The sequence below is a fragment of the Pteronotus mesoamericanus genome, unplaced genomic scaffold (assembly GCF_021234165.1).
Source record: "Pteronotus mesoamericanus isolate MK-2021 breed Mesoamerican mustached bat unplaced genomic scaffold, CSHL_Meso_final contig_347, whole genome shotgun sequence".
NCBI classification, from domain to species: domain Eukaryota; kingdom Metazoa; phylum Chordata; class Mammalia; order Chiroptera; family Mormoopidae; genus Pteronotus; species Pteronotus mesoamericanus.
In genome coordinates this window covers 2289587-2305460 of record NW_026555137.1, presented here as the reverse complement: position 1 = coordinate 2305460, position 15874 = coordinate 2289587, and the positions used below count along the sequence as shown (strand labels likewise).

Genomic DNA, 15874 nt, shown 5'->3' with positions numbered 1-15874 from the left:
TGCCAGGAAAGCTGAGCCCACTGGGCCATCCTTCCCTCGCCCTTTCCTTTGATGTAATATTTCTACGGGAAATAAATTTCTCTCTCCTCCTTCCCTCCTTAAATCAGGAAAGCCGTTCAAGACCATGAACTCTGACGCTAAAACTGGTTAGACTGGTAACCCTCATCCAGTCATTTTTCCCTAGTAGAAATTAAAAACGAATGTTCACTGTTAGAAGATTTAAATAACTGCCACGAAGCCAAAATATGGTGCTATACAAAGAACTGGGCCGTTGCCACAGAAACAGCAAGGGCATGGGCAGCGTGAGCCCAGGTCTCAGAGCCCTGCCGCCCGCCGACCATCACGTCACTTCAACGGGAAGCCCGTGAGAAAGCCCGGGCCGGAGCGGGGCAGGGCGCCGTACAGAACACGCGGGTGTTTACCGTTAGATGGTTCGCTTGGCAAACAGAGGCATAATACATGTTCTTCATTAATTTCAGATCAAGAAAAGCGTTTAAAAGGCACGGGGGTCCACGATGGCAGCACAGGATGGAGCTGGCACATCTGCCTCACACACTGGGTCGCAGCTACGCTCGAAACAGCCCCCCGAGCACAGGCTGAGCGCCCCGCGCAGCACAGGGCGACGGGTGAGCTGAGGACAGGCAGGAGAGGCAGAGGCCCAGTCATGCGGGGAGCCCCGCCCCCCGAGCGGCGACCCACAGCAGGGAAAGCCACTTTTAAAAATTTTCTGACCACAGTGATATTAAACGAGAAATCAATAACAAAGAGAAAATTGAAAAAAAACCCACAAATGTGTGGAGATTAAACAACATGCTACTGAACAACCAAGGGGTCAATGAAGACATCAAAGGGAAATCAAAAATACCTGGAGACAAATAAAAATGGAAATGCAACATAGCAAAATCCATGGGATACAGCAAAAACAGTTCTAAGACAGAAGTTGATAGCAATACAAGCCTACCTCAGGAAACAAGAAAAACCTCCGCTGAACAATCTAACTCTACATCTAGAGAAACCAGAAAAACACATGAAGCCCAAAATTTGTAGAAGGAAATAATAAAGATCAAAGCAAAAATAAATAAAATACAGACTAAAATAACAACAGAAAAAGGTCAATGAGAATAGGAGCTAGTTTTTGAAAAGATAAACAGGTTTGACAAACCCTTAACTAGATGCATTAAAAAAAAAAAAAGACGAGAGTAAATAAAATCATGTAAATAAAATCAGAAACAAAAGAAGAAAAATTACAACTGATACCACAGGGAAAAAAATCATAGGAGACTACAGTGAACAATTATACCTCCAACACATTGGACAACATAGAAAAATATAGATGAATTCCTAGGAACATACAATCCTCCAAGACTGAATCATGAAGAAAGAATATATGCTAGACCAATTACTCATAAGGAGATTGAATCAGTAATAAAAAAAACTCCCCATAAGTCCACAGGTCCACAAGTCCACAAGTCCAGGACAAGATGGCTTCACTGGTGAATTCTACCAAATATTCAAAGATTTGATACCTATCTGTCCCAAATTCTTCCCCCAAAAATGAAGAACAGGAAATACCTTCAAACTCATTTTACGAGGCCAGCATGACCCTAATACCAAAGCCAGACAAGGACACAACAATAAAGAAAATTACAGGCCAATATCCCTGATAAACACAGATGCAACAATTCCTTAACAATATATTTGCAAATGGAATTCAACAATACATTAAAAGGATCATACACCATGAGCGAGTGGACTTTATTCCAGGGATGCAAGGATGGTTCAACGCCCACAAATCCATCGTTACAATTTCTTGTGCTAGAACCCAGCAGGGTGGTAGTCTGGGGCGGTGGGGGTGGGGCAGGGGGCACAGGGAGTAACCAGCGACCAGCACGCGGGAACTTTCTGGAGTGATACCAATAGTCTGAGCCTTTACCAGAATGTGGGATGCACGGGTGTATGCATCTGTCAAAACTCGTTTCATTGCGCACGTGCAATCTGCATTGTGCCCCTATGCAAATTATCAGTCAAAAGCAAGTTCATAAATAAGTATCTCAGTTTGGATAATCATTCATGGTCACAGTACCGAAGAGAAATAGGGACGCTGTGCAGGGCTGAAAGCACGGGAGGGCATGGTTGAGCTTGAATTTTCGATCTCTCTGTTCTCATGCGGAGCGTCGGTTTTGAAAGGGTCAGACTGAAGGCTGGGCCATTGGGGGGGATTAGCAGTCATCGAGGGGCGTGGTGGTGGCCCCAAGTACGACAGTGACAACTGCATCAGGACTGCAGAGAAGGGCACAAAATCAAGGTAAACGTGGGAGTAAGATGGAGACTGCCAGGAGGTGGCCGGGTGAACACCAGGCGCTCGGGAGGCGGAATCTGGCCCAGGCGAAGACAAAGGAAGGAAGTGGCACCGACGGAAAGATACGGAGCAATGAGACACACAACTGTTTCATTCTCAGCTTTCACGGAAGAGCAATCTCGTTCTTCCTACTTTTTACACTCCCCTCAGCAAGCGACTTTGTGATACTATCTGCAAGGTACAAAATCACTGAAGTTTCTCATGCGATGATGAAAACACCACACCTTCATTTTCCTAATGATGTGGACCGAGAGAGAGGGTATAGGGTATTCAACCACTTCTGGTACCAGCACTGCACCACGCCATTGGTCAGTAACCAGAGATCAATGGTGTTAGTAGCGACCCAGAAAGTCCCAGTTGTTACAACTGGCACGATCAACTGGAACAGGTGAATCTCCGAATCCCTAAGGGCTTATTCAACCTCGGAGCTCCCTTCATGCCTACCCAGCGCCTGGCGCGGTGCTCACGCTTGGAACAGAATCCGCTGAGGTCACATAAAATGATACGGATTTAGCCCCCAGCAGAACCAATTTGCCTTGGCAGACACTCCAAATGACTGTGATTTAACAGCTGCAAGCTTCCTTTTATATGTGAGGGGGAAAATGGAGGTCAAAGAGACTAAGTAACTTGTCCAACACCATACAGCCAGCAAATGTTAACACTGGGATGTGAACTCTGGCTAAAGCTTCTAACAATTATTCCCCACCTTCTGTATATCTACATTTCTTTAACTTTGTTTTCATGGACGTTCCAATATGTAACCAGCAGATACCTCAGTCTGAGGCCTACTCGGTCTCTGCGTGGCGGATACTTTCTCCGTATGTGATGAATAAAGGTTACACAGTGACTACTTCAGAGCCAAAGTCAAAGCTGGCCAGGACGCAAAGAGCCAGGGGGCGGAGGTGACGCAATACGGAGTCACCCGTGTGAGCCTTCCCTGCGCTGGGCTGTCCCAGTCCCTTGAAATTAAGTCCTGAGGCAACCAACCAACCAGCCAACCCGAAACAATGCTCCTTATGTGTACGCTTGTTTATCACTACAAGTATGCAGGAACTCTGATTTTTTTTTTTTTTTGGTTAAATTACAGAGAATTTTTCTTTTATAAAAAAGTACATCCCCATTATTTTTAATATGTCGAACCACAATTAAATTTGAAGTCACGGGTGGCTTTTTAAAAGAAGTGTTTCTTGAAATTCTAAATAGAAATATTGTGAGCTATTATTTTACACACTTATTCTGCCCCACCTGCTATAGAACATCCACCTCTCAGAATCAAAATTGAGTTCACACTCCCTGCTGACGTCATCTTTGGCCTCTGGCCGAGGCTATAAATAAAGGTGCCAATTTTGGTCTCAGTTCTTTCTCTGAGCAACTGAGCTGGGAACACTGGCTCTTTTCACACAGAAAGCCACCAAACAGGTCTCACCAAATAGCAATGCGTTTTCTTCACTGACTCTAGTCCACTTTGGCACAAGTGACCTTAAAGAGAAAACACAATTTCCTGAGTCCCTCGTAGAGGATTTCACTCAATAAATGAGAAACCATGCGTCTGTATACTTATTGATAAACTGGCTCAGTGAAGAATTGATAATCCTCTTGAATAAACGATCTCACACCTTCTGTTTATTCTTTACAATATATTATTTTATTGGAATAGAAGGAAAATAAGGAGTAATTAAAAAATCGTGAGCTACTTATTTGTAAAAGGAGGCCAAGGGGGTTGGACCTTTGGGCAGCTAGAAAGCAGACCTGAACTAGCTCTTCCTTTCACTGAAAATTCTCCCCAAAGTCCAGCGGACCCTCCTGCACTTCCTGCTGCTGGGCCCTCCGTGATCGCTGGGCCGCGATCGCCCATGTTTACGTGTGCAGCCCCAGCATCATCCTATCTGACTCTTCTGCGACGTGTAACACTTCATTCACTTATTAAACTCGTGTGGGGTCGGGACTATCACATGCGAAACACCTGGGATTAAAAATGAGCGTGACCTGTCCCGACCTGGGAAGCCAAGGTTACCAACGGAGCACCCCCTGCTCACCAGCACTGCACCCCCCACCCCGGCCCCCGGCCGATGTCTGGCTCTCCTGCCCCGTCCCTCCCTTTTGGGCTACCCTGGGCCTCCCTCTCCACCGGTGCTCTCCAGGGCCCGGCTTCAGCCTCAGCTCCCCAGGCGGCATCCAGTCCTGCGGCCGCACACAGGGACAGAAGTCTGGCTCTCCAGCCGCTGCGAGGTTCGGAGCCCCCTTCGGCTACCCCTTCTGTGCACAGTCACCTCTCCACCTCCCCTGAAGGCCAGCCAGAGGCTTCCTGCTGCCCAGAAGGCGTCCCTACCAGGACCCCGGCACGCGCTAAGTTAAAAACACCCCCGCCCTCCAACAAAGATTCTCCGCCCAAACGTCTGACTTCTGCGTGCCACGCTCTGTCCTTCCCAACCCTTTTCTGAACTTCAGAATCAGGAAAGGGCTCCTTCCATTGTGCACAAGCGCCCCGGGAACAGTGGAATCCACGTGCACCTGGGTCTGCATCCCCATCGCGGCCGTGAGAGGCTGCGCTGCCCTCCCTTCCGGTCACACAGGCCGTGGATAAAGACGTATGTCACCGCTCAGCGAGTTCCCCAGGAGCAGCTGCACTGCTATCGCTTGTCTAGAAAACTGCACGTGAATAAACACGCAACCATGTAATTGAATAAGTTGTAAAAGGAACAGAAAAAAATTCGTATTTCAAAGATACTCTATTCGCCCTCACAATCAGTTAAAATTAGCAACAAACATGAAGTTAATTTTTAAATTACGTCTACTTAAAGGTTAAAAATTAATCAAGTCTCATGCACTCCTTGAGATACTTCTATGGTGTATGATACCTAGCATCATGTCTTTAAGATTTAATAAGTCTCACATATGCCAAGCCTGTTCGAATGCACATATTTTATCTCGCTGAAAATGAACGCCGACCTCATAAATAATGCTGCTAATCTGGCCCCCTTCAGCTCTCCCTTAACTCGCCAACGCGCCCCCGCGCCCCCACGCAGCAGCTGGAGATGAAAGGGAAGATTTCCCATGGTCACTTTCACGTCTATTCCATCATCTTTTCATCGGTTTTCCTGGCCTTCCTTTGAGCCCAGTTCTTTTACAAGGGGTCTCTTTTTAGATCAATCCATATTTCCATAATCCACACTGCTGTTTCCTCCTCCCCTCCCCAGGGTGGACCAGCCCCACGTCCAGAACCATGGCTTACAACTGCCATTAAGCTGGTAACAATCGCAGGACAACAAAAGAACGGGTGGGGACAAGGCGGGCTGGTGCCATATGTTGGCCAAGTTCAACATTCTCCGTTTGTAAGGAGTATTTTTTAAATTTCGAAATTTTAACAGTGCAGTGCCTTCTTTTCTACGTATTCTCCCCAATTGCATTTAAAGCTTTCATGTTAAGCAGTAGTAAGCAACCTGGCAACATTACTTTAAAAGAGCTCATCCATTAATAATGTTCTAGAAGGGGGAGAAAATGGGAAAAACCAAAGTAAAAGGTAAGGTGGCAAACTGATGAGTTGTTGCTAATTCTGGTTGCCTACAAGCCTCGCTCAACGCCTATTCGCAGAAAGAAATGGCTCTGAAAGGCATTTTTTAAAGCAGAATACAGTTATAATTGTCAAAATTATTTCAAAGTAACATATTCCGTGTGACTTAATATTGACTTTATGCCAATTTTTAAAGATTATGATTTTGTCATTTAGTAACATCTGAAAATGTGTTTCTTGTTTCCATCCTTTGTTTCATCTTTAATTTTAACTTCTTTTTAAACTAAACATTAAAAATATTTTGAAATGTGACACTGTGACCTGGCAGAGACACTGTAATGACCCAACACTGCATTTTTTTTTCTCCTTACTTGCGAAAACTTGCTTCTCATTCATAAGCCCGTCAACCTGAAAAATTGTCCACTATTTTCTCTCAAAGATTTAGAACTCTTTATAGGACTAAATTCCAAATTTACTTGTCAAATGTTTAATGCTCAATAAAAAGTAAAATTTTGTCAAACTACATTTATCTCTTTAGGTCTGTATCATCTATTATTACTTAATTTCTACAGATTACTGAGTAAAGTCAGACCTTCCAAGATTGATGGGAATCATCTGAATAGTTATTATAATTTCACTGCCATAAAAATAAATAAAAACCTCACCTCTAAGAGCTTATTAAAGCAAAACCTGTTCACACGTCAGCAAAAAAAAATAAGGTCAGTTTTTCAGGGGTTTTCACATTTTATTATCTAAAATGTATGTGAAAATATTCTTTTCAAAAGGAGTTTGCCACACCGCACAGTTCTGTCTTCCAATAAAATTTCTAAACGAGCAAAATTTCTAAAATATCACTTTTTTCCAAATATCCCTGTTTGCAGTAACATTTTTAAATTTTAAAAGTAGTAAATATGAGACAGCACGCAGATGAAGTAAGAATGTAATCACATTTTGCCTCGCACTTCCTAATGCTGCATCTATAAAAGAAACAAATCTTGTCTGCATACAGAAAGACGGACAGAGAAAAATATGACAATCGTTGATGTAACTTTAAGCACTTTCCACATGCTTGCAATACAATGTTTTATTCTGATTCTTCATTTGTAGACACAAAAATGTACGACAAAGATACCACTCTATCTAAAACGAACTGATAAGAAATAATGGGTATTTTAGAGTTATTAAGATAAATCACCGAGAAAATATTTGAATATGAAACAAAACATGCAGTCATGATATGATTATCATTCTCTTATACTACCATTTCTCAAAATTTTATTTCATTAAAAATGAAAAATCAGTGTCTTAGAAATATATATAATGTATATATACTTTATAATGTATATATAATGTTTTATATAATGTATAGTCTCATAGAGGTAGTGAAAGAAAAATTAATGACCACACCTCAAAAACTGGTTCAAGAAATTGAAGTCTTTTCATTTGGAAAAACAATAGTTGGTATAGGATACAGTTAAGTTATTTTTTTTTTCCTGTGTGTGATGGGATCAACTTGTAGTTAAAAATGACAGAATCAAGTCCGAATGGGCAAAAAACAAAAAACAAAAACCACACTTTCTAAAAACATATATCCATAACTTGTTTCAACATTTTGAAAATATTAGATTTAATAAATTATTTTCAAATAATATAGATTTTCTTTACAACTGATACAAGAAAACATTTTAAATGTCCACCTATCCATCGACCTCTATTTCAAATCATGAAAGGCTTGATTCATTCTGGCCATATCCCTTTTAAAATCATTAAAAGAAAATATACTTGCATCAGTCCCATTTTTTTTTTTAAAAAAATCTTTCATTTTACCAACATGGAACTGATTATACCACCCAGGCCTTACTTCAGGTGTCGTATCTGAGAATGGCTCTTGCTTCCTGAGCCACGTCAAGACACGGGGAGGCGTGAAACCGAGTGCTCCTGCTGGGAACCGCAAGGGCCCCCAGGAGCCCTGCCTGAGCCCCGGCCCCCCGACTGTGGCCCCAGCAGGTGCTGGGAAAGGCCGGTCCTCGTCGGCAGGGGACCTCGGCCGAGCCCGGGAACCTTGAGGAGGGAAGAAGTCTGGGAAAGACAGTGTCTTGGGCCTGGTTTCCTCGCTTTAGGATAACACGCCACGGGGGCTTTTCAGCAGCGTACTCTGAAATTCCTTATGAAAGTGTCCGGACGGACATTATTTTGTAGACAGAGCAATTGCTCGGCGCCACGTGGCTCCAGATACGGAGGGTCATAGGGTATATTAACCCTCTTGCTGCACCTACAGAAATAAGCAGCCCAAGCTATTTTATTTTCGTTGCCTGGAACAATCTTTGAGGCATTATGATTCCTCAAGAGCAGGAGGAAGACTATAAGGAAGACTTGGCAAGAGCAAAATGGACCCAAAGAGGACAGAGTGTCCTTCAACGGGAAAGAGCCACCACCCGGCACAGTCTTCCGAGGGCTCTGCGCCTTCATCACCTGTCACTGCTGCGTGGCTCTGAGCATAGACAAACAGTAGCTGCAAATGTATCCGTCACAGACATGTCTCATGGAGGGGCGACCGACGTCCCTCCTCCTTCATCCCCCACGTGCAGAAGCCTCTTTACTCCTATTGGTACGTTTGTCGCAGCGTCCTGATGTGTCCATAGCATTGGGGGACTCTTTACTGGTATCCTCATCAATGAACAAGTTAAAAAAAATCTTCAACAAAAATAAAATCTTCCACGTATTTGTATTAGAGTCATAATTTTATCTTCTTTTAAAATTATGCCTTAATACTGTCCCAGCGACACTCAGTCTAGCGAGATAAACAGAAAGTAAAGGGACGGAAGATCTAATAGGCGCCATAATGCGGGAAACATAAAATGCGGAGGGAACTCCCAGGAGGTCCATTCAAGCCAGACTTGTGACATAAAAAAGGCTTCTTGGAGGAAGTGACCTTTAGGCCAAGACAGAAAGACAGGCAGGGGCGAGTGCAAACAGATTAGCATTTCAGACGGAGAGGCCGCACGTTCAAAGTGAGAATGTAAATGAATGGTATATAATGGGAATGAATGTTCACTGCGAAACATGGGCCCCATTTTAATAGAGAAAAAAGGCAGAGAGAGAAACCGAGGCTAAAGGTGTAAACAGAGGACTTGAAACAAGGGACTCGATCCTGCGGAGGAGGTCGAGCTGTGCGCTCACGGCGCCGACGGGAGTCCTGAGTCGGGGAGAGTCCTTCTGTGGACCAGGGGCCCCGGAGTCACGGCCTCCGGCTTGGCCCAGTGCTCTGCTCCTTCCCAGCTGAGTGACTGCGGCCGCGCCAAGCCACACTCCGCAGTTCCGTCAAACACAGGCTGCAGTGGTCCCCGAACTCAAGGGCCCCTGGGCAGGCCAAGGGGGCCACTAGGGGCGCGCAGGGGGCCGACCGCCATCGGAAGGAACCAACTGTAGCAGGAGAGCGTCTCCCGAGAGACCCCTCTATTGTCTTGTAGACCATTGTGACTGTGCTGTGGGGACTGACTGACAGAGACAAAACCCGAGGGGGCTGATGTCATCTCTCTGGATTAAGTAACGCACGGCTCGCAAATGATAAAGACTGAGGAAAAAGCTATCATGACGAATGTTTCAAGGGCGCAAATAAGGGAGCAGGATGTAGATTAAAATTGCAAGCAGAAACGACAGCAGAGCTCAGCTGTTAACGGCTCGTGCCTTTGAGTTGGACAAACCTGCCGTCCCAGGCAAGGTTCTTACTCCGTTTGGGGGATGAGGCTGTGGGTGCTGGGAGAATTTGGAGATAAAATGAACCGTGCACACTGTGCTCCGCACACGGCACGAGCTAGAGGCGCAGGTCTGGGGGAGTTATCATCGCTGAGGCAGTCCCGGGCCCCGGGGGAGGGCTCCTGGAGAGGACGCAGGCGTTGGCATGGGGCAGCGGGAAGGCGAAGAAGGAGGGATACACGGAGGGCACTGTGTCATCTGCCGCACTTGGAAGAGCCACCAAGAAGCACACAACACAACCATTCTTCAAAGCCCCTGGCTAGATTCCCATATAAAGTTTGGTTTCTTTGGACATAAAGTCAAGTCATTAGACAGAGTGGAATCTAAAACTTCTTTCGCTCTAACCTTTGGAAGGTCGGTAGGAACAGCTATGCGCTGGAATCCCAGGGGTTATAAGGGTCCCTCACCATTACGTGGTTAATTGCTTTAGTATTTTACTAAGTATGTGAGGGCTTATTAATGTTCCACTGAGCTCACAAATACGGAAAACAAAGCAACGATTCAGCCCCGACTAAGAAATTCCTATTACCAGTTTATCACTCACAAGAGGAACAGCGGAGTTGGTCTCCCTGAGAAATCCGCTGCGGCTGAACTCACCCAGGAACACTGCCACCCTTATGTGAAACAAGGTCAAGGGGCTCCTGGACTCTAGGAATTCTCGGGAAACCACACACACAGACCTGGTCAGGAGCTTCGTTCTTGGGTCAGTGGACAAGAGAGAATTCAGAAGACCAAGAGAAGAACGGTATTTAAGAATGGTAAATGAGTCCATAAGACTTCAACCTACTACGCACGACTTGGGGACAAACCCGGTTAAGCATCGTAGGTCCAAACCATGTCTTCACTGTAGAGACTTCTTTTATATACTTGAGATATTTATAAATCTGTTCTTTCTCTAAAGGGCTAAAAATTAAGGGTGCACACCATCCTCTCAGGTGGAACAACAGTCTCGCAGTGCGCTGGACCCAGCCGACACTCCACATGCCCGAGCTCCTGCATTTTGGGGGCAATTTCCTGGTCTTACAAGCTGATTTCACATGAAGAAATATCCTCCACATATCTCACTCATGTGTTTGTACAATGGTTTCTCAACGAACCTCTTTAAACAAAGCCTTTTATCAGCTTTCATTTTTGTAAATTACGATAAGTATGAAAGTTATATCTGCAAATTGACTTATGGTTAAGTTTGTAGTTTCATAATTGTATAATTTTAACAGTGACCAGGATGGTTTAACTCATTTCTTTGCAGACAACTAAAGGAACGTGCTCATCGTTTTCCATAAAAAGTGCTAATTTCTATTTAAATTTAAATTTGTATTTTTAACCATATATAATTCACCTCAAAATGATAAACCTATAATATAAATTTTTTAATCTAAAATATAAATGTTCACATTATTTTGCCATGGTGTTTGCCCAAATGCAGTTTGGCCAAATGCTTAAGGAACTGTAGAAGGCTGGAATTCAAAATACAGCAGAATAACTCATTCCAAAGTCTCTCATTTTCTTTTAAGAAAATAAAGCTATAGGTGAGAATTATTTAAAAATAAAGAAATATTGTCAATTCAATGTACAGAGGTAAATGACTCAGATATTACTGTAACAGGAGAGAACAGGCCACTCGTTCACCGCAGTTACTAGTGACTTCTGAGAGAAATAATAGGTGGGTATTCAACAATGTATGGTATAGTCAGTTCTTTCTGATGGACAAAAATTTAAATGTTTCCAAATATATATTCCACTGATAGGTTTTTAACAGTGTGAAACGATGATAAAACTTAATATTCGGTTCCTATTAGTTTCATTCTAAGGGCTTTCTCATCGCCCACGTACTAGGTGACTGCCAAAGACTTTCCACACATATTCTGCACATGTGGCTTTTCTTCCCTGAGCTGATCAACAGAAAATACTTATAGTAACTTATGTGTAGTAGTAGCAGCAGTAACAGAATAGTAATCATAATCCTCTAATTTTAACATCTTTTAAAAAGTATGTGATTCCAACCTGGTCTCCAAAGTCCTCTGGGAACTTCCACAAAACCACCGGATCTGTAAATAATTGATACATGACATTAAACAGAGGCAAAAAACAAAAAACACTTCTATAGCAGCAGTTATTAAAGTACCCTTAAAATTGTCAAACCTACATTTTAAATAATTTTTAAGTTTTTCTTTACACATTTACAGTGGATGAGGATCAAAATTAAATAAATAGTCTTATCTTTTAAGACTCTCAATGACCTTGGGAATAGGAAGAAATAAAATAACATAGATTATTAAAAATCATTATTTCTTTGAGCAACACAGTTTTTATTTGTATACTTGCATTTTAAAGATTATGAAATATAAATTTTCAGATTTAACTGCATTAGCATATTGGTTTTGATTTGAAAAGTAAAACATAAATGTGGTAAATATATAATCAAAAATATTATAGCCCTCAGAGACTAGACCAAATATATGACCTTAAATTTCCATTTAAAATCCTAACACTGTAATAATGTTTGCTTTCTATCAAAGTTCACATCTGAAATCCCAGGCTTGCAACCCTATAAAGCATTTTTAAAAACAATAGATATCTTGGTAGGTATAAGGCAACAAGCTTATTTAAAATGTAATTGATATTTTCAGGACACTTCAGAGAAATTTTTGTAATATGTCTCGTTAATCATATGTAAAAATCAATGTTGTTTTATAACTATTCCCACTAGGTTTTCATTAGTTTCATAATACCTCTCTTCTACTTTAATATAATAAAAGAAGTCCTGTTAATTAGCATTAATAAATATTTTGCACATATACATTTTTTTAATTCTGTCAAAAATAAACTTCTTTCTAAGCACTGTAAATGTGCTTTAAAAGAATAGAGTACAATGGATAATAAAACTTCTGAAAGAGCCTTTGAAAGCCCAAGACAACATAAGTAACAAGCACAAGCAATATGACAGGATTTGAAGTCTCCTCCAAGGGAAAGAATTCAGCAGATCAAAGATACCATTTTATGTACGTGGGCACTGGAAAATTTCACCCCTAGGTCATTATTCCCACAATTCCATACTACTCCTTAAAAATAAATCCTAAGAGTGCATCATTTTAAGTCTTTAATTCCAGGACTCAATAATTACCCATCAACATTTTTACCATGAGCGGGCTCCTCCTGTTTTATTATTGAAGGTCAAAAATTTTTTTTTCATATATTTTAACCTAAAAAGAAAGCATGCTTTCTACAGTTGACTTTTTTTACATATTTTAAAAAAATAAATAAAAAGGCTTGGCCTGGCTGTTGTGGCTCAGCGGCCTGGGCGTCATCCTGCAAATCAAAAGTCCAGCGTCTCGCTTCCCAGCCAGGGCACAGGCCTGGGTGGCAGGCCGGGTCCCGTCAGGGGGCGTGCAACAGGCAACCGATCGATGTTTCCCCCCTTTTCCTCCCTCCCCTCCCCTCTCTCTGAAAAAATTAATAAATAAATATTTAAAATAAAAATAAAAGGCTAAATATAAATAAGAAATCATTTAAAACATACAGGAGTCATGCATTACAAATCTACGAAGATGATATTAAATGACTACGCTTCCATAGAACACAGAGTGTGCACTCTCTACAATGAACGTGACAGGGGCTACAGATCATCTAAAAACACGCAGACGTTCATGTCCTGTTAAAGATTATATTGAAATATATACACGTATCTGGGTGTACGTTCATGCAGCAGTTTCACCAGAATGGTAGTCACTGAGACTTGAATCTCACAAAACAAAAGTGTCTGATGGAATCTTTATGAAATATTAAACGAAATGCATTACCTTGACACATTCATGTAACAACTGATGGCCAAGTAAATGCATCAGCGAGAGGAACTGCAGACGAGTCCTTTCTCAAGACTGATGGAGCTACAGAGCTTCATCGTGAAGATGGGAACCATCCCTCTGGAACCGCCTCAATTTCACAGCGACCGTTTGAGAAAATGTCTGTGACAGGTTTTTCACACTCTGTCCTACAACCAGGACGCTTGCCCCCTGCACAGCCCTACCAGCCGGCCCCACCGTCCGCAGCGCCGGCCCGGGGCGCCTTTGCCCCCATCCCCCGGGCTGTGCTGCTCAGGATTTCTGCACCAGTGGCTCTTTCCCAAAAGGACAAGTGGATACACAAAAAGAGCACCTATTGCTTCAATCCCTCAGTGGAAAATAACCAATTCCGTTTCTTTTCGTTAAATGAGTTTCACACTTCGGCACCCAAAAGTCTAGTACAATCATGGGCGTCCGTATGTTGAAAAGGACTAACTCAGTGACTGCCCGTGTTGTTGGGCTGTCACCGCATCTGACCCATCTTGCTGGCAACTTTTCACATGTTCCGGGAAGGACGAGGCACAAAGGCTCTGCAAAAAATAGCCTGACTCTCAGATTAATGCACAAGGGCTGAACTTTCTGCTCCCTGGGGACTGCTTTCCAGAGACCAGATCTGACCTGGCCCGTGAGGTCGAGGCGATGCTGGCCACAGGCGGAAGGCGGGAGCATGGCCAGAGCCGTGGCGGCCAGTGACGCTGAGCCACGCCGGGCTTCTGTCCTCCCTCCTGTCAGCGAGTCAGCCGCACGGCTGACTGGAGCAAAACGCCAAAGAGCTATCTAGTTATTGTGCAAAGTGTTGGTGCAAACAAGGGGGGGAGACTTGAACTCAACTTGAAAATTCACTTGCTGAAGAACTTCAAAAATGTTCCTAATGAATGAAGGGTGATGTCTCTTGAATACAAACGAGCAAGACTTGTTAAAGAAAATGTGGAATTTTTATTCTTTCACCAATGGAGATATCGTGGTGAACGGAACAAAATAGGGCCCCTACAATTTATAGACGAGAAACGCATCTAAACATACGATGCAGTAAAATCTAATGTGTGTTATATTAAAAGGACAGGATACTACAGGACAACGTGAGGAAGCCTCCTCTAATCTAGGGCCGCTGAACCGTTCAGAAAAGTATGGTGTCTGAAAACTACCACTCAGGTCAGACCAAGGACAACTCCGCTGTAGTGTGGGCAGGGAGAACATTCCAGACCGGAGAAACACCACACCTGAAGACTTAGAAGTGAAAAGAAAGCAGAATATATTTTAGCAACTGAAAAAAAGAAAAACAATAGATCTAGAATGTAGAGTAGGAGAGAGAAGGTTGAGGAATAAACCTGGAGAGGCAGAGCCAGACTACGGAGCCTAAAATGTACCCAAGACATTGCGGGAAAAACAGCTACAGCAGGTGCCAAGTCAACCACGTGAGGGAAAACAACCAGGGGCGCACAAAAATACGGCCAGTGTGTGTGCTGTGAGAGTCCAGGGGAGGGAATGTGTCTAAACAATTCTCAAACACATGTGGCAAAACAGTAAGCAAGGCGCTGGCCGGAACTGGCAACGTGTAAAGCAGGAAAGGAGAGGGCAGGTTGAAGAAGACAAGGACAAAAGAGAGGCGGAGGGCAGGGAGGCGACTTATTTACGAAAGGCCCCAGGGCAGAGCGCAAACGTGGAAGGAGGGGAGAGAGGCTATGGGCGTGTTCTTTTTTCTCAGAGGCGGATGCACAAGACAAGGAAGATGCTGGCCCAGCGGGGAGCAGGGTGAGACGGGGCAGGCTATCCCTGGGGAGGCAAGCAGAGTCTGCGGTGGGCAGCGATCGGGACGAGCCTGGCGAGAGGTCGGCGAGTGTTTTCCTCTGTTGCAGGAAAAGGAGAAAGGCTTTGAATCCAAGATTTTAGAGCTTGTGGTGCAAAGATAAATGTTTTGCATAAAAACTGCAATTATTTTCTGCGTAGTGGGAGAAAGGTTCTCTGCTAGGAGGGCTGCAGAGGCTCAAGGAGGTACATGGCTGTTTCAAGCACTATTGAGTGTTCAGTTAGGTGGGTTTCCAACTCAGTATTGAATGGCAATACTGGGGTACTTCCCCATCCTCGTCCAACTGCCTAAGCGCAAGAAAACACTGGTAGGTTTAGTCAGGGCTTGAGGTCTCTGTCCGTCATCTGTGACGGAAAGAGAATTTAAAGAGAAGTGGTTACAGACATGATTTACTGATCTAAAGTTGGTGGAAAGAGAAGTGGGTTTCCCCCTCCATTAAACCCATTACTGCTAACTGCTACCCCGAATCGTGCTAACGCATTTTAAAACTACATTTTCAGTAGAAAATCTACTGCATATATCTGAAGACTCCAGGACTGAGAAATATGGCAAGATAAATAAATGGAGCATTTGTAATTAGGACATTAGGTAGCTCAAGT

At 43.3% G+C, this 15874-nt stretch overlaps 1 protein-coding gene across 7 annotated transcripts in view; it reads right to left on the bottom strand.

Moving 5' to 3' along the window:
- The window catches only part of DENND1B (DENN domain containing 1B), a 142252-nt gene that overhangs the window by 89947 nt on the left and 36431 nt on the right, over positions 1-15874 (bottom strand). For all 7 annotated transcript variants that reach the window (XM_054576553.1, XM_054576558.1, XM_054576555.1 and 4 more), the window contains exon 3: positions 11631-11674. In XM_054576553.1, the coding sequence (XP_054432528.1) occupies positions 11631-11674 (44 nt within the window). The remainder of the gene's footprint in view (positions 1-11630; positions 11675-15874) is intronic.